Source organism: Ursus americanus, chromosome 5, assembly GCF_024610735.1.
Source record: "Ursus americanus isolate L20-20 chromosome 5, mUrsAme1.1.p, whole genome shotgun sequence".
Classification (NCBI taxonomy): Eukaryota; Metazoa; Chordata; class Mammalia; order Carnivora; family Ursidae; genus Ursus; species Ursus americanus.
The window spans coordinates 20,369,780-20,393,704 of record NC_142131.1 but is presented as its reverse complement, the minus strand read 5'-3'; the positions used below and the strand labels follow the sequence as shown (position 1 = coordinate 20,393,704).

The 23,925-nt window shown below is 38.9% G+C and overlaps 1 protein-coding gene across 14 annotated transcripts in view; it reads right to left on the bottom strand.

Moving 5' to 3' along the window:
• The window catches only part of MEF2C (myocyte enhancer factor 2C), a 170,570-nt gene that overhangs the window by 39,086 nt on the left and 107,559 nt on the right, over positions 1-23,925 (bottom strand). For 7 of the 14 annotated variants that reach the window (XM_087861990.1, XM_087861989.1, XM_087861988.1 and 4 more), the window contains 2 exons: positions 3,141-3,200; positions 2,860-2,997 (listed from right to left, as the gene is read on the bottom strand). The exons of 2 other annotated variants lie outside the window; for them this stretch is intronic. In XM_087861990.1, coding sequence (XP_087718116.1) covers positions 2,860-2,997; positions 3,141-3,200 — 198 coding nt within the window. Of the gene's footprint in view, positions 1-2,859; positions 2,998-3,056; positions 3,201-23,925 lie in introns of all 14 variants that reach the window. 5 more of the 14 variants (XM_045796298.2, XM_045796308.2, XM_045796307.2 and 2 more) reach the window with 3 other exon arrangements.

The following is a 23,925-nucleotide window of genomic DNA, read 5'->3' as shown; positions in this document are numbered from 1 at the left end:
GGTTGCCTGACAACTCTAGCCCATACTTGCTCTTTCCCTTCTCATCCCCCATTTCTCACAATGTCTACACCTTCACCATTCTTGGTCTCTCTCCAGCACCTACTCCCTCATCTCAATATCTATAGAAGCTAAGTTCCATATAAAACACAGAAATCACTAGGTGGTCACATACTTAGCTTCACTCTACCCATCTACCACCTTAACTAGGTCATGGGTCTACCTACAACTCTGTCCTGTTCCGGCCCCAACCTCCTTCCCTACCTTGAGTAGCTCCCCACTGTAGCCCCATTGCACCAATGCCTTTGATCTTCTCTTTCCTACAAGCATTCCTCCTCTGCAGGTAATCTCCAGAGCCTTTCCTTTTAACTCTTTCCTTGATCTAGTTACAGCAGTATTTCTCTCTCTTCACAGTCTGTTATTTGAAGAAAACACATACTATTTCCACTTCCTCCCTTCCCGTTCACTTTCAACCAATCTTGCAACCACACCTCCTTCCTTCAGCCCATTTCCTAATTCCTGGTTCCTCAAATGGAACTGTTTTTTTCTTGCTGTGATGCCCAGCATGAACCGTGGCAAACCCCACATGAGGAAATGCTGGTCAACAAGATTCCAAATCATCCATGAATTATTTCATGTAATTGAGGAATATGGGTATAAATTATATTGTAACAGGTGATTGCAATATTAAATTCTCTATTTTAAAAGGGAAACTCTTCAAACTGGGTCTCTGAAACAGAAAAACAGTCTTGTAATGTTTTTAAAGAGGTGGAGACACTCTCTACATACAAAGGGCAGAGTGTCCTTGCTCTGCTGTAAATGTTTTAGCAGCTGTGGAAACTTTCAACAAAATTTACTTCCAGCAACTGAAAGCGATGTGCGAAAACTGGGCTTTTCATCGTGGAGACTGGAGCACTTACTAAAGAGATGAAGACTTGGGAGGCACAGCTAGGAGCTGTGTAGTCCTTCTCACAGCCTGGCCTATAAACTCTCATGTGGTTTTCATCCCCTGCCACACACCACTGCACCTCTTAAGAAATCATGTATCCTGATTTTGAACTCTTTACAGGACAGGATGAAATAGTGTGAGGGAGTCCAGGTATGCATCACACCTCCTTCTCCTAAAGCATGGGAAAAACGATCCAGTGTGCAAATATGGGCATTCTCCCAGAGCCTCAGGGGGTTAAGGCTTCACACGCATTTAGGATCACGGCCATGGAGACTGTGCCGCCGTATTACATATGCTGCTCTTAACTGTGCCGGGGATTCCTCCCGTCTGAGACACCGACAATCTTATATTCACGAACTTTTATGCCCAGCAGCTCTAAGCCAGTGTATTGAATAGCAAGTGAAACTCAGCCCGTGAGAATTAAAAACTGGCTGAAATGAGGGGTTTCTTTCCTTCTTCTGGGCAAGATAAAATCTCAAAGGGCATTTTATCATTTAAGCATTCCGGGTATAATAAGTATGCATCGCTGCATCTGATAGGAAATGTTTTATTTTTGATGAAGTGCCCACTGTGGATGTGTTGTACGTAGTACTGGGTTGTTTGAAACCTTTAAGAAGTTAAGCTACTTAGCTTTCTTTCATGATACCGTGTATTAATAATTCTGATTCAACAAAAGCTCTACTGCTGACATTATTTCATTTAACAAAAGAAGCAGATGTATTTATGAGGACAGAACGTTTAATATTCATACATTTTATAAGTGAGTTTTAAAGTGTTTGATTTAATTCGACACAGGGTGGTCATGCACTTACTACGTGTAAGGCATTAATTTACCCTGCGAGGGCAGATGTGGACTCAGCCTAGAGCTCTCGGTCCCAAATACCTGCACTTGTAATTGCTGAGGCAAATTTTCACTGCAGAGTCTCTCCCAATCCTCAGGTTGAGGGTGTTTTGCTAACTTACGAAAAATGTTCTTTTTTGAGAAAGGAATTAATTACCTCCTGAAGAGCTGGTACACAATGAGGGTTTCAGACTCTAATATTAGTTATTCAGAAAGCACGTGAACCTTTGAGTTGCATCACTTGATGTCACAAAATTAACATCACTTGACTGATGACAGAGTATAATAAAAGGTATGTACTTTTCCCCTCTCTATGTGGGCAAACAAAATAATACATGCAGAGTTATTTCTCTTCAATATCTGGCAAGGCAAATGATTGATTGTTAGACATCTTTTGACTTGGTTAAGACAAAATTTAGCCAAGTGTTAAAGCATGGAAAATGTTGGTGTAGGCAAAGCGAATATTCTGATAAAGCTTTAAAATCACCCCAGCACACAAACACGTTGAAATCTTACCATTAGGTTTTCATGCAGTCTCTTTCCCTGCAGCGAGCATTAGCTTTAACCCTTCAGTGCTGTTGCTGAATGTCATGTTTAGGGAGAGGGGCTGAAGCTTTATTCAGAAACAAGCTTCTCTTTGGGTGACGATCGGCAGTTTACGTGAGAGAACTGGGGTTCTACTCGTGTATCCGGTCTCAGGACAGCTACGTGTCTATTTTATAGTAAATCCTCAAGCTTGTTCAAAGGAGATTCCAGCGTTTTACCAGTGCACTGTGATTCGTGTGAACTGTGTGTTTAAAAGATTGTGTAAATTCGGGTGTGTCGCATATATCTTTCTCTTCCGCCTGTATAACTTCTGCCTCTGAATGAACTTCTTGATGGCAACTCTTAGATTACATAAGTTCAGCATCCCTTTGGGTTTGCTTTCTAAACGCACTGCCCGTGGGATGAGATGGCTATTTTGTCGGTTTGACTTTCTAGTGCTTCTTAAAAAGAAAGTCATCACTGAAAGGGTTAAAGTATGTTACTGCAGCAGTTATCAGCAGACCAGCCATCTACCTTTGGTACTTACAGGAATTTTATGACTCTTGATCATATTATCAAATTCTTCATTAATTTTTTTGTATTTTTCTTCAGTGCGTGGGGTGAGTGCATAAGAGGAGTCGGGATCGGGGCTTTCACAGCCTTTGTTTTCTTTCTTGTTCAAGGCCTGCCAGGTTCAGAGAAATATCAAGAGTAAAAAAAATGAAGGGTGTTCCGAGTACTTACACACAATCTTTGCCTGCTGATCATTAGATCAATATCTTCGTTAATTTTCCTGTACTTGTCCTCAGACTCAGGGCTGTGACCTACTGAGTCGTCTGCATCGGGATCTGGGCTGTCACAGCCATTAAGGCCCTTCTTTCTCAACGTCTGAAATACATAATTTGGAAAGTTCAAACCTAGACAGAGGCTGTAAGAGACATTCGGAGTATTAGAGAAGTTTAAGCTGTCTGGTATTTCAGGTTGTTATTACATATGCTTTTTTACATTACGGTAAAGAAACCATAGAGTGAACCCGTGAGTGATTTCGATAGTGTACCCATTACTAGTCACAAAAAAATAAAAGGGCAATAGTCCCTTTACAACTAAATTCAGTCGATGAACAAGGACAGTATGAGGGCTGAAATGTCATGGTACGGAATTCATACGTGTTTCAAATATCTAGTGACAAGACACTTACAGAAGAATACAAGTAAGGTGGCAAATTGCAACACCATCTTCCCACAGAAAAATTAGAAGTCAGGGCGTTACACAATGATTTCAGAATTTGTGATCGTGACCAAAGCAGAAATGTCGGAAATAGATCTCTAGTTTGAGTTTGACACAATGCTTGGTGCCCCTGGTGTCCTGCCCCTCCTCTGGATATGTGCATGACAGCAAAAGGCCATGAGAGAACCCAGCTAATATTCTCACCAAGCACCCAGTAAGAACGTCCAGACACTGTGATCAGAAGACTCACCTTTGTCTACTCTGGTTACAAGTCTATATTTGTGAAAACCTGTATTGAGATCGAGAATACTGAGAAACTATCTGCCTAAACATAGGCTGAAAGAAAAGTCAAAACGGCTGAGCTTAACTTTCCATAAGCTGAGCAAGGAAGCCAGAGAATACTGAAAATAGGTAACCAAGTCAATAACTACCAAACTAGAAAAAGTTCCTCCTGGTTCCAGCCGAGTAGCATCACTCTGAGACTATCTGCTGACACATGAAAGTGAAAAGTCAGTGCGTTCTCCTGAACCTCCTGTCTCCTGAATGTAGAACTGGTCTAGTCTCAGCTGTCACAGAAGGATAAATACGAATGTAACACTATAACAGAAAAAGTATGAGTCAGGAGTCCCGAGTTTGACTTTCCCTCCTTTTTCCCCCCCTTTTAACTGATGGTTGTCAAGTTAATTGTACACCATCTGATTTACAGAGATAATGTTATGTTTTTAGAGATCATAAAACTTCTGATTAATCACACAGCTTGCCATGTCAATTATTAATAGACTAGCAACATTTCTGATTTTTCTTGGTACTACCAACATCGTTTATAAAGAGCTGGGTACCTAAGTGTCTCTCATTAATGGAAAGTTCAGCAGAGCTCATCTTTATTAAAGACAGAATTCACATACAAATAAAGCAAAAGCTGCGACATCAAGCTAAGGAATTCAAAGCTGAGATAACACTCCATCTTTAATTCATGCAATTGGGGAAAATAAATAAAACAACATGAGTTAAAAAGGGGGTGTCAGTCTTAACAATTTAAACTCCTTGGCTCTTATCAATGTGTAACAAATGTAACATTTAAAATTAGTTTCTGAGGCACGGAAGATTTTCACTTAAAATCAAACTAAGAGAGCCACCATTTCTAATACATCTATGATACACTGCAGCTCTGTAAATATTTATTAATGTTATAGTGGTATAATATAACAAATAAACATATGGTTACAGCTTATTATGTGGTATAATGTTTGAATATTAAAATGAATATTTTGACACAAGATGATAATATATACATTTACAATCTTGGGGAATTTATAATCGGTGGGGCCACCTGTCCCCCTACTACGGATCTATGCCATCATTTTTACCAGAATAACTACCCTGGGGTGGTTCTTAAAATAATACTACAAAGAATGTTACAATACATTATTATAATAATTTTATTTACTAACTTAATTTTCTGTTTTAGGCTGTTTTGTTAGCATTATCTCAACCACAAGAGTATTCTTCCGGGTGATAACTATTTGCTGTATTATGATGTGTTTCTGCTTTGATCTCCACATATCCTTGAGCTTTTGAGAATAATTTCTGAGTGTCTTGCATCATAATCCACACATTTTTCATAAAAATTCACTTATGTAGAGAAAGATGTCACATCAAGAAAATATTATCTGATGATTTTCAAAATTTACCTGCCTATATTTCTACAAGGCATGCTAGGAATATTCTTAAATAAACCCTTAATTTAAAGTCTTATCTTATATAACGTTAATTTACAGTCTTATCTAGATAGTAGATTTTTCAATGTGCACCCAAATCTTTTAGCCAATAAATCATATTGTAAAAATTATAGTTGTTTTGATGTGCAGATTTTTGACAACAGAACGCAAGGGCTAGGAGAGGCCTATCAACTGTCATTATGATCCATCTGGCACATACATGTGTGCTAAATATTCTTATGAAGCTTTCGAGGGTAGATACTGTGTTTGGTTTATAAAAATTCAAACATCAATTACAGTTTATTGAAAGATCTCCACAAATGTTAACTCATTATCTCTCGCAAGTCTTCCATGAAGATTTTAGGGAAGCCTTATACCAGTTCTCAAATCAGCATGGGCAAGCATGAAGGTCCATACCTCTGGCCTCCTGCTGGGGCAACATGGGGCTACCTTCCCCCACCCAGAGGAAGGGCACTTGTAAAGTGAGGGATGTGAAAGAGATCACTCAGTCACATGCAACTACAGCAGTAGAGTGAACAGTGAAATAAATTAAGGTAGAAAAATTTAAAAATTGGGCTGTGAGAAAGCTTTCAGTATGAAAATATGGCTAAAATATTGATATTTCCAGAGGTCAGATTTTAGAGTGGGAATGTTTATTAGTCAATAATGCAATTATCAGTTTTTGGATTAAAAAAATCATTATACCAAGAGCTCATTTTGTACTTAAAGAATTATATAAACTGATAAGCAAACAAAGCAAGTGGCATGAAGTCACAAAGGAAACAGCAGTGAGGGGGGCGGGAAACAGTGGCTCATTTTCTCCTTATAAATTCTTCTTGTATCTGACTACATTATCTTCAATGACTATCACCAGTATTTAGGTAATGAAATATCTCTAACACTGAAAGGTATAGTATAATTTCAAGTTGAATAAGGGGGCATTTTGAGATATACAAATACAAAACCCAAGGGCAAATTAATAGTGAGTTCCAAATTCCCATAATCACATAACTAGAACATTGAAAAAAATTGTTCAAAAATATTATCCTCAGCTGAGAGCTTGTAGAACACATTTCTGCCAAGAACAGATGATTATGGTAGAATTATAAGGCTCTGAAGATGGATGTGACGGCATAAACTTAAATACTATCGTGTGAATGTGGAACTCTTATCTTTATTATATTAAAAATCTACAGCTGTTTAAGGATGACAAAGGAATTACTGTTAGATCAGCCAAGACCGTCTTTATCGTAGCAAGAAATAGTCGGTATAAACTAAAGGGACTGTTAACTGGATAAATAAACATTATTCCTTCAGGCCTTTTTCTAGAAAAATCAAAAACTCTGCCTCTGGCCTTTGAAAGCTTCTCTGATCTTTTACAAATGTTATTGGTCAGGTAATGTAAGCGCTTAAATCATTATTCTTTTACAGGGGCTAGAAGTCCTGGCTGCATATATTGTAAGTCTTTCTCAGCTGACTATCTTGTGAAAAGATTTATTCTGTATGTCAGGATGAGGCAAGAGAACTACCGAAACCAGCTTCTCCTGTTACGTATCTAAAGAAACTCTTCCCTCAGAGAACTCTGTAAATCTTGAGTGAGTCTGCACACTGAATTCAACTTTCCATGTGAGAGTGACACTTTTGGGGTAGATCAATTGACTGCAGAGGCTTCTGGGATGTTTTCACAAGGCAGCAATTGTCATGCAGTGAGCTGAGAACAGCCGTTTCTTAGAGAAGTAATTAGATTGACAGAAGGTGACATACTCCAAACAATAAATGGGAAAGGGAGTCCAGACAGGTAATCCAAAAACCACGTGGAATCTCCCCTCCCAGACATGTGGACATATGGACCCTGAATTATTACATTTGTTCATTAGGAAAACTTGAAATACATATAAACTGACGATGATAGGTGACAGGTGCTTCAAAAATTCTAATGAAATAGATGTAGGGAACAGATTCTACTTCGTTACTGAAAGGAATATAAATGAAAAAGAATGCCACATGGAGCTCTCATTTCTTGTCTTAGGCATTATGTTATCATCTACAAAATCCCTTCTGTATACAATGGTTAAAACTGGTTTCCCTTTCTTAATTATTTCTTGTTAGTAAAAAAGAAATAACTAAATTATTGGCCTTTTTCAATTAAATGAAGCTATATATTTTATATTACTGCTATTTACATAAAATTAAGCTTCTTTTAGAGAGCCACCATCACAGATTAAAGCTTCCAACCATTCAACTTCTTTCCATGTTGGCAATCTTAGTCCTCAAGAATATCTAATTTTGAGGCACCTGGGTGTCTCAGTTGGTTAAGCATCTGCCTTTGGCTCAGGTCATGATCTCGGGGTCCTGGGATCGAGCCCCACATTGGACTCCCCACTCGGTGGGAAGCCTGCTTCTCCCTCTCCCTCTGCTGCTCCCCTGCTTGTATGCTTGTTCCGTCTCTGTCAAATAAATAAATGAAATCTTTTAAAAAAAGAATGTCTATTCTCATCATCTTTCTTTTTCTGTACCTACCCACTGTACAGCAGCAACTTCAAATCTTTTTGCAAAAAACCCATAAATACCCATTAATTTTTCTTAAAATCCAAATAATCAACCTTTTTTGCACAGCTAGCATTACCCTTACTTCAGAGGGTTGATGTGTCGAGAACACATGCAAGAATTATCTCTATTAGTTGCATGAATGTCATGTTCGCACAAAAGCCAAGGGGAAAAAAAGGCATCAACTTAGAAAAGGTAGTTTCCTTTTCTTTAATACTAAATCATTTTTTTTTTTTTGCTTGTCTTTCACAGCTTAATGAAAATAAGTGTCTACTCTTAACAAGCTGAATAATCTTCAGAAAGCAGTAAATCCACACAGGAAAAGAAGATGCAGTTGAAATGGATACTGCCTGTAAGCGAAGTTTCTGAGAGTATTTCGTAAACATCCTCCCAAAGCTGGGTGCTGCTGCTTTTGTCCCTCCAGCACTGGGGAGTGGCTGCCCAAGGGGACAACTTCTTTCACTTAAAATATTGTCAGCAAACAATTACTGAAAACCTATCATACACAGATACTGTTTGGTGCACTTATGTTTTAGAAAAGCAGGCAATACACATTTCAATGAAAAACCTCTGAAATGCCTTATAATATTATATATGGTTTTTATGTGCGTGATTTCTAGCACAGATTACTTAGGCTGGGGGAAGATCAGATGCCAAGAAATTTCTCCATAGGTTTTAATTACCAAAACTGTAAGCGTTGTCTGCTCTATCTTTCCTGTTCCATAGTTCTTCTTTGTTCTTAATATAGAAATGAAAAGACAATTAAAATACTGCAAATTTACTACAATCAGTAGGTAGACTTTAATTAGACAAGCAAATCATATCTAGTACAGACTATAAAAAATTAAATTTTACCCAAATTATTCATTTGTGGTGAAAATTTTAATAAAAAATTGAAAATATAAACCTTAACACTGCATTTCCTCCAGGTTATTAATGCTTATTCTAACCAGATATTAACTCCTACTGAGGAAAGGCTGGGAAGAGCTGGAGATTTTCATTGTTTCATTTTATTCCTTTTCTCAAAAGATAATCTTAACATCGGACTTGAAATTTTTTTCACAATTTTTCATTTTTAAATAATGGAAATAAAAGACACTAGTTAAAGATTTGAAGACTTTTAATGGATAGAACATAAAGAAACACGAACCCATGCCTTTCAAAGTGGGAGTTATTTTATATAAACACTCAGATGGTGAGAGTTCCTATAAGTACTGATATTCTAATCCTAGACTAGACCACCAAGGATCATCTGGCCCTTCCTCATGTCTTCCAGAGGGGAGGAATAACGGTGCATAAGCAACTGGCCTTTCATACCTCATGTCCTTGCTCAAGCTGGCTTGTGGAATGAGCCCACCAATATCTCCTCCCTGGACTTGGGACAGTCCTCCTTCAAGGCAAAGCTAATACATCATCTCCTCTTTGTAGACCTCTCTGATCACCAGGGCGGAATTAATTTCTCCCTCATTCATGTACCCATTTATTGTATACATTTTTCTATCAGAGCCTTTATCGCACATTGTTACTTACGTTTTGTCCCTCTAGCTCATGAGGCAAGTAACAAAGCACATTCCTTTAGTCACTTTTGGAGTTTCAATACAGAACAGAGCCTGACATACTTGTAGGTGCTTGGTACATGCTTGTTGAATGAACCGAACACACATTTTCCCTTTAATCTTAGTGTATGCAGAGGTTTCAAGACTGGACCAAAGCTGTCTGGCTGGCTGGAGGCAGAAATAGTAGTGGGATTCAGACCTCTTGATACATATTTATTAAGGGTTACTATGTGTCAGGTGTTGTCTATGGTCCTCTGGCTGCAAAGATGCATTCCCAGAGATATGATTAAGAACTTCTTTTTACATGTTTTTCTTCCCCTGAGTGAACTGGTGGAGGTTAGGGATTGTTTCCTAGCCATTTTGTATCACCAGGACTTCGCACAGGGCCTGGCACATGGCAGAAGCTTAAATGCCTGCAGTACTAATGAGAGACTGAATGGATGGGTGAACACAACAGGAAAGAATGCTCAGATGCTAGAGGGAGAAAGAGGAGTCTGTGTATATTTTTGCAACTGTAATTTCTTTTTCACCATTTTATATTATTATTTCACATTATGTTAAAACTCAGTTATTGTTTTGCTCTTTTTAAGTAACTATTATAAATTGACTATTTTTTGAACATATCATTTTAAAGGTAGAAAACAATGCAGTATGAAACTGATTAAAACTCAGGAGATTTATGTCATTGAATACTTAAAAATTGGGGTACTGGTCTAGATATGGAATGTCAGAAGTAACTAGGCATTCACGAAGTCTTTAAGGTCAAAAAGCCATGATCATATAATCTTGGCCATGATACGAGTAGCAGGAAAGAGGGTACAGGATTCAGCATGGAAGAAGGAAAAAGGGAGTGGTCTTTTAGGCAGAATTTGTAAAGGTAGAAAAGGAAAAACAGAAACCTTATATTCAGGAGCGTGGGGAGACTTTTGTGAATTTGAGTCAGATACTATAAATTTGAAATAAGCATGTTTTAAAATTCTTGGTCAAAGTTCATCTTTTTCCCCATTTTTGGATGCTGGTCTACTGCGCCACTATTCTCCTGGGCTTTGACATTGGTCTTATTCTGGGCCAACCTTAGCCCGGAGGATTCATGGAAAATCAGGGTGATTCTAAGGCCAGTCAGATGATTCAGGCTGCCTCAGGATAGGTCAGTGGGTTGATGTTTTTGTTAAGAATTCTTCCACCACACCTCTTCTGGAACCTGGACAGGGCAGGCGTCATGAGGTTGGCCTGAAACAGGACTGAGATGGGGAAGTTTGGCACACTTAGCCATGAAATGCTCCCTGACATTTTGAATCCAGGAGAGATCTGAAGTAAAATACTAAGCAGGGAACATTTAATATATAATGACTGAAATGCATGCTAAAATATGCAGTTAATCCTAATCTCTATAAAGCAAGCTAAAAAATAGAAGATGAGATAAAAAATAAAAAGCTAGAAAATGAACGATCAAACTGGAAGTGGGTTTGAGGGATGAATGATGTTAGTGACTTCTTAAATAAGAAAGGAAAAGATAGGACAGAAGTAATAAATTAAACAAAGGTTGAGAAAGAGAGGAGTAAATTAACAAAGATCAGGAAGCAGGATTTTTGAAAGTCTAAAATATAAATGTAACTTCACCTACTAACCTTTTTCAACTATGGCATTTTACTTGCAAATGGGTTACAGGGACAAAAAAGGCAGATTATTGGGAGCACTGATTCTTTAAAAATAACACACTGAAGCATCTTTTTAAAACCATTAAGCCTTATTTTAACAAAAGAAGATGTGTATGTATAAGGATAGGTTAAATCATTATTTTTGTTTCCATGTAAGCTCTTATCTAATTGCAAATGCCTTTTTATTGAAGTTGGGTCAGTGCGTGATTAGTCATGAAGTGGGAGTAGCCCACACTGCCTATATTTATCAGCAGCTCAGGACTACCATTCTCAGTCACCATGCTTCCTCATTTCTACAGGATTCCCACGATCTCTTATTCTCATTTATTTTGTTGATTGTAACCTATTCCTTTATCCATTCCCCTCCCATCTTTCCTTTCCTAGCAAACATCACAACTTAGTTGTTCAAGCTGGAAACCCAGAAGTCAACGTTGACTCCACCATTTCTTGATTTACTAATTTTTTCTATTCGGTCTCCCACCCTTAATCTGTTTGTCCTCTGATTTTACCTTCCAGCCAGTCAGCCTTCCCACTTTCAGCAGGGTTTCATTACAATGCAAATCTAATTTTATCACTATTCTCCATATAAACACTGGTGGCTCCCAACAGCCACAACCACTAGTTTTCACAGCAAGCCCTCCTCTTCTTCTCCAGCCTCATTCCCTCCCTTCTCCCCCAGCACACTGGGTTTCATCAGGGGGGAAATTCCTACCATTTCCAAAGTCAGGAGGATCCTATAACAATGCTGTTTTGATATGTGTCATTCATTCCTGTCTAGAATATTGTGTTTGCTCCTGTTCTCTGCTACACAAACCTTAGTCATCCTAGGTTACATATTATCCAATGCCATCACTAGCTCCACAAAGCTCTTTCCTAGCTCTTCTAGGCACTTAGGGACTCCCTTCTCTGTCCGTGACTTTTTGTGTGTGTTTAATAATAGATGGTATCTTATATTCTAATTTATCTTCTCACATGTCTGCTTCACCACTAGACAGCGAGTTCTGTAAAGACTGGGTATCTCTGGTTCCTGCCACAGGGCCGGATTAATACATGGGAGCTCAATAAAGGTTCTTAGTAACTAAATGAATAAGCAAACGAACTTGACAGTCATACTTTCTAACACTGACAGACTAACTGAAATGAGTTGGGTGGTCTCCTAAGATGACAGCGTTATTTATTTGTTTTAATAAGATTAAGTAAAAAAATTCAAGGAACACAAGTTATGGTGAGTTAAAGCAAGCTCTCTAATCACTTCCTAATTGTGGCAATAGAATATCCCTGTGGGAGTGGAAATAGTGGAGGTGACACAGACTATCTTATACAGGGTACACATGGTTGGTTTCTTCTGTTTACAATTGCTCAGAGACCTGGGTGTGATGGGCTGTTCCTTTCCAGCTCCCGAGCCTTCTGTGGCTATCCCTGCTCTCAGTTACCACCAGGAGGATGTAAACACATTGCGAAAATACTGCAAGAGGTGAACATTCTCTTTTTGTACATTTTTTTTTTAAAGATTTTATTTATTTATTCGACAGAGATAGAGACAGCCAGCGAGAGAGAGAACACAAGCAGGGGGAGTGGGAGAGGAAGAAGCAGGCTGATAGCGGAAGAGCCTGATGTGGGGCTTGATCCCGTAATGCCGGGATCACGCCCTGAGCCGAAGGCAGACGCTTTAACCGCTGTGCCACCCAGGCGCCCCTCTTTTTGTACATTTCTGTACCTTTTGTACATTCTCTTCTGTTTCTAGGTTTTACTTCAGAAACAAAGGCATTTACCTTTGACATAATTTGAAGAACCTGTTAGTTGGGACCTCTAGTTTATCCCTAGTTTATCTGAAAAGCAGAGTGTACACAGAGCATCCAATAAGGGAACACAAAATAGGATGTGAGGTCCACAAGTGACCGACTCATGTCATGACAATTCTGATCATACCTGAGAATTGTACTTGAGCCATCCAAATCCTCATTTCTGAGACAGCCAGGGACTCCCAGATGAAGGTTAAATTGCTTCCTTTCTTAAGACCTCTCCCCTACCCTGGGCCTCTGCCAGGCTGCAGAGACGTAAAAAGCTCCAGGGCACCTGGCTGGGTGGCTCGGTCAGTCAGGCATCTGCTTTCAGCTAGGGTCATGATCCCGGGGTCCTGGGATCAGAGTCCCATACTGGGCTCCCTGCTCAGTGGGGAGCCTGCTTCTCCCTCTCCCTCTGCCTGCCACTCCCCCTGCTTTGCTTTCTCTCTCTCTCTGACAAATAAATAAAAAAATCTAAAAAAAAAAAAAAAAAAAAAAAAGCTCCAGGGGGCTTGATCCTAGTCTCCTTCTCTCCTGGGCTGGCCTTTGGACTGATGGGGAAACCCGCTCTCTGTCATTCACTCCGGGTGATTCTGGTTATTCTATAGTGATTGGACAGCAATGTAAGGAAAGGGCCTCTTATTCTTTGCCTTCCCAGCTGGTACACTCTGTGAGTATGCCCTGTGAAAACTAGCCTCTATGCTAATTCTGAGGGTTTTGCCTGAGCCTGAGCCTGAACTGTCTGAGAGAGTGGTATTGACAACTTGTTAGCGCACGCCGCTCAATACCCGTATTGCTCTGCCATGTTAACCTGAGGTATCAGGGCCTCAGAGCATCTCTGGGATTATGTGAGAACAACAGGTACGCCACAGCTACTGTGGCTGCCATGGGAAGGAAGAGCCTCAGTGCATTAGAACCAACTCCCTGCAAGAACCGAACCAATGTCTTTTTCACCTCTCTATCGACAGCAACTTGAATGTGCCCACCACATGGATGATACCCAATAAATATTGCTGTTGCTAATAAAAGAATAATGGAATCCAAGACTGCGGTGACAGAGGTTCTTATTTAAGATGGAATCACAATGGAAGCTGAAAACGCACAGGGGGCAGTTGCTAGATTTGTGCTAAGAGTATCTTCTGCGCTTGCCCCTACAACCCACTCTCTCTAACTCCACCTTCTGCCAGCTTCACAAATAAATTCCAATTATAAAAGGAAAGAATCCTGTGGACTGGAGAGGTAAGAGAATCAATGTGTCTCTCCTTTGTGAGTCTCCAGGACTTGTAATTAACATTTATTTCATAATGTTGCTCTCTGTATTCTTGCTTTTGTCTCATTTTCTAGATTATAAGATCCCTGTAGACAAGACGTATCTCTTGAAATCTTCCTATCCTTAGCAACCGGTGCAGTATCTGACAGTAGAGTATAGCAACAAATTGGTTGGCTCTTCTGGACAGCCAAGGAGGGCCCGATGACATATAATAAGGAGGCTCAGAAATATTAAGCCAAAGTTAATGGGGATCTGAGCTTTCCTTTTCCTTTAACACTGCACCTTTTCCCTCTTCTTTCAACATCAGTAATGTTTGCTAGGTCTGCCAAAGGCTAGCAGTCTGGGTCTCTAGCCTTATTACTTGTCTTTTTTGATGTAACCCCTGCTCCCCCGCTGGGATTTGGTTAATGCAGTATTAATAGTTTCATTTCATTGGCTGATACACTGGAAAACTTTCTGTTTAATAAAGAGTGCCCAAGATATAATGGGTGAGATGGTCACTGATCAGGGGCTGGGACAGTTAGACCAGGAGATGCAAGAACACTACGGCGCTCTATCAGACCTGGTCTGTGAACAGGAAACCAGGCCAGCAACGCTGGCTGGAAGTCAAGATCTGGGAAAGAAAGACTTCTAGGTTTGGAGGGTTGTCCTGGAGGTAGATGCTGTTGTACTGGATGTTAGGTTTATAGGATGCGGTCAATTGGTCTGGGAACAAATGTCTACCCACACTCAGAACAGGCATTAAGAAAGTCCCTTAGATCGAATCTCCAAAATGCACAGCAGGACACTTACAATGCCCCCTTCTTTCTTTTCTGCAAATAAGTTTACATTGGTGATATGTTTTATCTCTTCCTCCACATTAAAAATTACTTGCCGGGAAGGACAGGGTCTAATCTATTTATCATCTACAGCTTGTATGTCATTACCACAAATCTTATATGTGGATTGTTAATAAGTTGTGGATTTTATGCTCAGTTGCCTTGGGTAGGTGTCCAGTGGAAGAAAGTTTGTTTCAATCGTACCTTTTAATAATCAAGGAGCTTCAGGTAAATAAAAGGTGCTTACAATTAAAAGTGCCTCAAACTTCTTAGGCAGTTGCTCAGTTTCAGTTCTCTGAGACTTTTGCTGTATTCACAAAGCACACGGACACCATTCCAGTCTGCATTTAGATTAGCCCTCCCTGCAGTCTTAACACAGCCGTGCTCTCTGTAGGGCGACTGTGTGCCTGCCTCAGTCTCCGCATGACTGAGCTCCTTGAGGGCAGGGGCCATGCCTTCTACCTATCCTTATGAACAAGGAGAGCATTAGGCCCCCAGAATTTCATAAATTAATGGGAATTTTGGGCTCATTAATCAAAGGGCCTCTATTTGCTTTTTCCAGCTGGTACCAGAAGCATAACCAGAGCACCTACTGCACAGACATCACAAGTACCAGTAGCATTTTAGTAGTAGGACCCTTTACTCAGGTTGCCAGAGGGACCTGCCCTCTGGTTTCCAGAGCTATTCGTTTTCGCAGGTTGCTGTCTCCTGACTCACACTGGAGGTTCTACTATTTTATAATATTGATATAAAGGGTCTGTTCTCACTGAAGACAAAAACAGACATTTCTCCAAAGAAGACAGAGAAATGGCCAACAGACACTTGAAAAGATGCTTAACATCACTCATGATCAGGAAAATGCAGATCAGAGCCACAATGGGATATCATCTCACACCTGTCAGAATGGCTAAAATAAAAAACACAAGTAACAACAAGTGTTGGTAAGGATGTGGGGAAAAAGGAACCCCTGTGTACTGTTGATGGGAATGCAAACTGGTGCAGCCACTGTGGAAAACAGTATGGAGGTACCTCGAAAAATTAAAAACGGAATTACCGTATGATCCAGTAATTCCACTACTGGGTATCTATCCAAAGAAAACTAAAACACTAGTTTGGAAAGATATATGCACCCCTATGTTTACTGCAGCATTATTTAGAATAAGCAAATTATGGAAGTAGCCCGTGTCCACTGATAGATGAATGGATAAAGAAGATGTGGTACACACACACACACACACACACACACACACACACACACGAATATTACTCAGCCATAAAAAAAGAATGAGATCTTGCCATTTGCAACAACATGAATGGATATAGAGTTTATAATGCTACGTGAAATAAGCCAAAGAAAGAAAAATACCATATGATCTCACTCATACGTGGAATTTGAGAAACAAAACAAATGAATAAAGAAAAAAAGAGACAAACCAAAAGACATTCCTAACCAAAAGACACTCTCTTCTCCTAAGAGAACAAACTGATAGCTACCAGAGGGGACGTGGGGAGGGGGGAATGGGTAAAATAGGTGATGGGGATTAGGAGTACATTTACCATGATGAGCACTGATTAGTGAAGAGTCACTATATTGTACTAATATATTGAAACTAATTGAAACTAATATAACACTGTATGTTAACAATGCTAGAATTAAAAAGAATAAACAGTCCTTTTTCATTAGCATAGATAATAATGAATTTAGTATAATCATTAAAAATAAATAGGATACAAACTATCTACAAAGAAGATTCTGAAAATACCTAATGCACAGTCCATTATAGCAAATAGGGATCTTTCTTCCTAAATGAAATACTTTCAAAGAAAATTTAATTCATAAAAAACATTTTGAAAAGGCTAGTATTATCAATACCAAATGCTGATGAACACCCACACAGGCTAAGCTACCTTATTATTTTATGTGTAGGTTTAAATTTTTCTAAGTTAATGTTTCCAAATTAAATTAACCAATAATTAAAATCAAACTCATTTCAATTTATTTTCCTTATGTTATGAATGTTGTCCATATATGAATCCATGGTCCCAGAATCTTCGAGCAATTCATTCACAAAACCACATTTTCCATGACTTCATACATTATACAAGTAAGTAACATTCCTAGTTTGCATTTATCACTTTGGATTTTAAACAATTGCTACAAAAGCTTGAGAGAGCACTGAGGAATGAAAAACAAAGTTATGGAGAGTATATGCTGAAGAAAAGTAAGGACAAGGAGAGAGAGAAAGGATAAAATGATGATAGATGATGGATAGATAGATGGATGGATATGGGGAGGGAGGAAGGGAATGAGAAAAAGAGAGAGAAGCTGAGGGTCTGATGAAGGACAGGGTGAAAAAATAATCCAGTGAGCACATCAATTGATCCCCCAGCAGGTAAGCTGGCCTCTCTTCATGCCTGGGCTCAGCACTTTATGATCTAACATAAAGCTTTACCACAGGCCATCAGCAATCTTGCTCATCCTGATATCCTCTTCTGGCAGCAGCTGGGCACCTGTTGTCTAACTCAGTAAGGCCAAGTGGCATCTGTCAGCCCCACAGACTGCTCTGTCCTCCGGCCCAGGATGGCCTTCTCTGGGGAGTCTCTGTGGCTTTGGCCTCCTGGTCCCTGCGGCATTAGCTACCTGCTTCTGTAGTCACGAGGGCTTTAATAATTTCAGGCATTATCACTGAAAATGTACTGCAACCTGATTTTTAAGTTTGGTATTTCAATTTCCATACCTTATGAATCCTCAGTGATTTTGTTAGTTCGGTGGTAAACTTAGATTTTTCATTTGCACAATAATTTCTTCCATATTATTCATTAGGTAATTATAAAAACAACATTTCCTCTTCTATGGCATGAAAAGGAAATTAAACCAGTCTTCCCACACTATCAAAATATTAATTTTCCCCTTAACTGAATTGGTTCCTCAGCAGTAACACCTTCCATTCATGGAGCGTTTCCTATGTGCCCGGGACTGAGTCTGCAGCTTTGCATGGATCTCTTTTTAAACCCTCATAACTACTCTTCCCCATAACTGCCACAGATGAAGAAAACTAGGTGCAAGGTGTTTCAAGCACTTGCTAAAGTCTGCAAAGTTAGTCAGTGGTAGAATTGAGTTAATAAACTCATGTACGAAAATGTACACTTCCCCCTATACTGCCTCTGCAAGTCATCTGATTATAAAGATGGCATAAATTATGCCTGTGTTTTCTTTGAACACTTTGTTCTCAGATGAAATTGGTGAAATGTTTGACAAATGTTATATTTTTCATAAAGAGATATATTTGTCATAGAATTCACTTTCTGATGAATGATTTTATCTAAAATGTATTTCCTACTGTGTTATTGCAATAGCCACTGAAGAGAGGGGAAGGTCCCTTCCGTAATATTTAGGTTATAGCTACCTAGTTAAAATGAAGTGTAGGTTGTTGAAAACCTAAGGCAAAGGAAGGTTGCTTAATTTTTTCCACTCCTACATTTTTAGGACCAGGAAGGAAGTCCTTTGCAATGACATAATTATTAAAATAATACTAGCAAGAACTTTCAGTCTTTTTTAGTAAGAGAAAAAGTTTGCCTTATGTTTTTTGGTGCCTATACTCTTCCGATGCCCAAGCTAACTGCCCAGCTCTTCACTTCAATTTCCTTGGGTAGATAAGGGATGCCAAAGCTGGTAACACTTTTGCTGGGGTTGTGGGGGGAGGTAGGGGAAAAGAAAAGAAATACATACTTTTATGGAGGGACTATTGTTTCTCTCTGGCCAATACTATGGGATCATGAAGAAATCGTGTATGAACTATAAAAATTCTCCTTTTAAAACAGAAGCTCTTCCCTTTTTTTCTGGTTTTCAAAATGATATGGATAATACTGTGTTACTTAATAGCCCAGAAGGGAGAAAAAGTGAAGGGAGTGACTGTAAAAGTTCCCAGGTTTTTTCAACAGTTACAAGGAAGACATAGCAAGATGGGATCTTCTTAAGTGAAAATTTCCCAAAGTCCCAAGGAAAAAGGAAAAACTGCAGGAGAGCTTCAAGAACCGCAAGACTTGGGTTTTTGCATCTTGTCAGAAAATCCACAGTTAGTAAAAGCTGAGGGAAGGCCTGGCACAAGCCTGACTCAGCAGAGAAATGCCACCCACAGTCACCGATGCGGCTTCCGCAGTGGCTGAGCTGCCCTGTTTTCTCTGGAGGCTTCCCCAGCCTGGCCAATACATGAATCTCTTAGATGGGAAACTGAATTTTTTGAAAATTGAAATTAAACAAAGTTGTATAACATTTAAAAGAAGTTTACAATTATGATACTTGGCTTTTTACATGGGTTTAAAGTCAATTTTCTGTTGAATAAATAATATTAACCACACATTAACCACCTAATAGTTTTAAAATGCCCCAAACAGCCATCACCATCATTCTGAATAGAATCCCACTTCTTTTTAAAGACCACAGTTAAAAGATGAGGGGAAACGGTACCATTAAAAGAGGAAGCAAACCATGGTTCAGAGTCTGTTTCCATGAGGTAATGCACACTATTGACTAATGGCCAGAGGAATGCAATCTATACTGAGATGAAGTATGAAGTTAAGGCAGGTGGCTGGGAGAAGTTAGAACCTCTCCGCCCCTCAACCTCCGTCTCCACCTTCTTGCATTATTTTATTGCTGAAGCCAAAGGGACAGACAGAAATCAATGAATTTTGTTGATCTGACACAGGAACTTGTGCACGGTGAAATGGAAGTTATATACCTGAGTTCATCTGCTGGAAATTGCCAGTCTCACATTAACTACATGTGTTATGTGTACATATCTTGTATGTGTGTGAGCAAGCAAGCATGTGCGTGTGTGTGTGTGTGCCCACACACAGCATGAAGCTAAGAATTTTGAAAGGATCTTCAGAATTATTCCTGGATAGATATATTTCTGCGTAGTTATTTTTATCTTTTTTCCTCCAAAAGAAAATATTTCAGGGGTGCCTGGGTAGCGCAGTCATTAAGCGTCTGCCTTCGGCTCAGGGAGTGATCCCGGTGTTATGGGATCGAGCCCCACATCAGGTTCCTCCGCTATGAGCCTACTTCTTCCTCTCCCACTCCCCCTGCTTGTGTTCCCTCTCTCGCTGGCTGTCTCTATCTCTGTCAAATAAATAAATTAAATCTTAAAAAAAAAAAGAAAATATTTCAATTTCATAATTTAGACCCCAGAAAAGTTAGGTTGTTTTATTGTAGTATGTCTGCAAATTGAATGATGGCTTCTAATAGAAAATAAATTTCTTCCCCTAATCATAACGAAAATTTCTATCATATGATTTATTATATTTTTCTATAACATAAATAAAATCTCTCATATTTGTACAAACTCAGTTGTGGAATGCTCTGAGTTTCCCTTCTTCTAATGTAGAGCAGCAAGTACTTTGATCTCCGTAGCCAGACATCAGGTGCAGAGTTTAGAACTATAAATTTGCTGCACCTCCTATCAGTAAAAGTAGGGCTCTGGCGGTCCTCCTTCCTCAAACCACACTTCATCTTTGTTAAATCTTCAGAGTGCAAAATAGGTGTGGTTCGGAACAGAGTCAAACAAACATCAGTGATTCAGAAATGATATCCTCTCCCCAGTAGCAATATACATTGTGGGTATGTGACTGGAATATTTAAAACACCTGTTCACTTGGAACCAAGCCAAATGTATAATGCGTTAGCGTGTGCTTGGCTCATTTCCAAGAGCATGTATCCTTACTGCCATCAAAATACTGAGGGAGCTAGGGCAAAGATACAAGTTAGAAGCAATGTAAGATAGATATATTTTATCATTAACAATATCATCACACTAGACACTGTTGGCTGGCTAGTATTTAAATAAAAATCAATTATTTGTTTTTGCATCAGAGAAGAAACCGGCAGTGTAGGAACACTCTTGTCTTAGCTTTGCTAATTACTTTCATTGCCTTAAAATCTTAATCAACCCCCCTCCTCCTTCCCTTCCTCCCTCTCCCTACCCTCCCTTTCCTTGTCTAACTGTGCTCTTCCCTGGACACACAGTAGTTCAAAGGGAACACTAGGGAATAAATTACATCCTAACTATATACCAGAGTTCACAACAGAACTTGGGCAAGCCCCCATGACAGAGTTCCACCTATTTTTTTAAAATCAATTCTGTTTTGACTTAATAGAATCCAAGTTTTTCTCTACCTTTTCCTTAGTTCTAGAATCTGTATAGTGAATCTTAATCTCTAAAGAATTTCATAACCTCATTATGCAAGAAATAGTTACACATATATGTAAGTTTATAAAGTGTGATGTTTTGTTTGAACATAATCAGAAAATACGCTGAAGATTTCTATGTCCAAGCTGTGTATGTGTGTGTGTGAGAGAGAGTAAAAAGTTAAAAATTTTGCCTAAATTTACACTTGTAGGAAGGAGAAGCAGAAAAGGAAAGGACATGTTTACGAGCATAATGTGTCCAACATGTGGTAATGGATATATATGTACATGGTATGAGTTGATTCTTACAAAAAGACCAAAAGTGAGATTTACCATCAATACTTTACTGCTTAGAAAGCAAGTATTTGGTGGAGATTTAGAAACTTGCCCCAAAGCACGGAGTTTATGAAAGTGGTAGAAACCAGGTTTGTTGGAGTCTAAAACTTGTCTGTCTCTTTTCCTATACCACATTGTCTTACGATGAAAAGGCTGGGCTTTTAGACTATAAATCTGAAAGTATGAGGGTAGCGTTTTTATATTTGGAAGTATTGTATCCAGAATCCTGATCATTTATGTGGTCACTGAAAATGCACATACCTTGTTAGGAACTTCTGAATTTATAGATTTTGATTTCTTCTTTGATTTAATCTAGAGAAGATTATATAGTTCAAATATATCTCCTGAGGTCTCCATAATTTGCTCCTTTAACATACTATATATGACAAATAGTCCTTAGCCAGAGAAATGCATGTGCATATTATCAGTATACTGAAATTGTATGCATATTTCAAAACAACTTGTTTTATATTATAATTATTATATAATCATAATTGCATTATGATTATCATAGATGTTTATAGAATGATGTAAATGGTTTAAAATATGTAAGTATAATGAAAGGCTTCAGGATTTTTAGCATGCACACATATACATACGTTACTATAAAAATTAAAATAACTTGGCATTTCTACTTTTTACAATTAAATTGCTTCCATCTAGAGATAGTTATATTTTCCAGTAGAATTTTCCTAAAGCATTGTCATTATGCTATCCTACTGCTTGAGGCCATCCAGTATCTTTCTCATACCTACTGCATTGCATCTAATTCCACACCAAACATTTAGAGCACTTGATTTACCTTGCCATCTTTCTTATAACTTCTACTGTATGTGAACATTTTATTCATATCAAGCTACTCTTTTTCATGCCCTTGATCATTTCTTCTTGTGGATCTTTGCATAATTGGTCTTTTTTTTTTAATGATCTTATTTATTTATTTGAGAGAGAGTAAGAGCAAGGGAGATCACAGAAGCAGAGGGAGAAACAGGCTCCCCGCTGAGCAGGAAACCCAATGCAGGGCTCGATCCCAGGACCTCAAGACCATGACCTGAGCCAAAGGCAGATGCTTAAAGGACTCAGCCACCCAGGCACCCCCATAATTGGTCTTTCGAAAGATTTGCCCACATTCTCTTCTTCAAGTTATATCCGTCTGAACTTCATTTGTTTGAGACTAAAAATATCTACTTATCACTCACCTCCTCCTGACTTTTTTAAAAGGTTTTATTTATTTGTGGGAGGAAAGAGCAGAGGGGGACAGAACGAGAATCTGAAGCAGACTCAGCGCTTAGCACTGAGCCCAACACGGGGCTCGATCCCACCACGGCGAGACCATGACCTGAGCCGAAACCAAGAGTCAACCAGCTGAGCCAGCCAGGCGCCCCTCTCCAGACTTTTAAAATTCTACTTCCTAGAGGTTAGTACTTGATTTCAAGTACCAGGGTATCATTGTCATCATCACAGTCATCACCAAGAACCTTACTATGTGCCAGACCCAATTCTAAGCATTTTATAAATGTTCAATAATTTAATTCTCATAATAATTAGATCCCAGGGGCTATTGTTAACCCCCATTTACAAGACATAAGCAACAGACAGCCTAAGTAACTTCTCTGGGGAAATACAACCAGTCAGTGAGGGAGATGGGATAAAAACTCATACAATGGACTATTACTCAGTCATCAGAAAGGATGAATACCCACCATTTGCATCGACATGGATGGAACTGGAGGGGATTATGCTAAGTGAAGTAAGTCAAGCAGAGAAAGACAACTACCACATGGTTTCACTCATATGTGGAACATAAGCAATAGCACAGAGGACCATAGGGGATGGGAAGGAAATCTGAAGGGGGAGAAAACAGAGAGGGAGATGAACCATGAGAGACTATGGACCCCGGGAAACAGACTGGGGGTTTCAGAAAGGAGGGTATTAAGGAGGGCATGTGTTGTGATGTGCACTGGGTGTTATACGTAACTAATGAATCATTGAACACTGCGTCAAAAACTAATGATGTACTATATGCTGGCTAACTGTACATAATAAAAACAAAACAAAACAAAACAAACCTCATGCAGTCTAGTTCAGGCTGATGTTCTCACTATGCTATTCTGCCTCCCCCAAATATCTTACAGGGTCTTCTATGTTGTTTCGTCCAGTTGATTCATGTGTGTATTTTCTATCTTAGCTAGACTGTTAAGTTTTGTGATGTCATTGACTATATCTTCCAAACTTCTATGTCTCCTGCATCATTATAAAGTTCTCTACATCCTAGGAATGTAATAATTATTGCTAGAATAAAAATATCCACAGATAAAAGAGGAAGTATATTTCTAAAATACACATATTAGCAGGTGACTTTTAAATTTGAAGGTAAAAATGGAATCAAACTCTTGCATGCTTTAATAATTCACAAAATAAATCTAATGTCATTTGCTATTGCTAATGAAATGGCCACATTAATTTCTTCGTCACTGTATTTAATAGTTTTTAGCTGTCCTTATGAGCATTT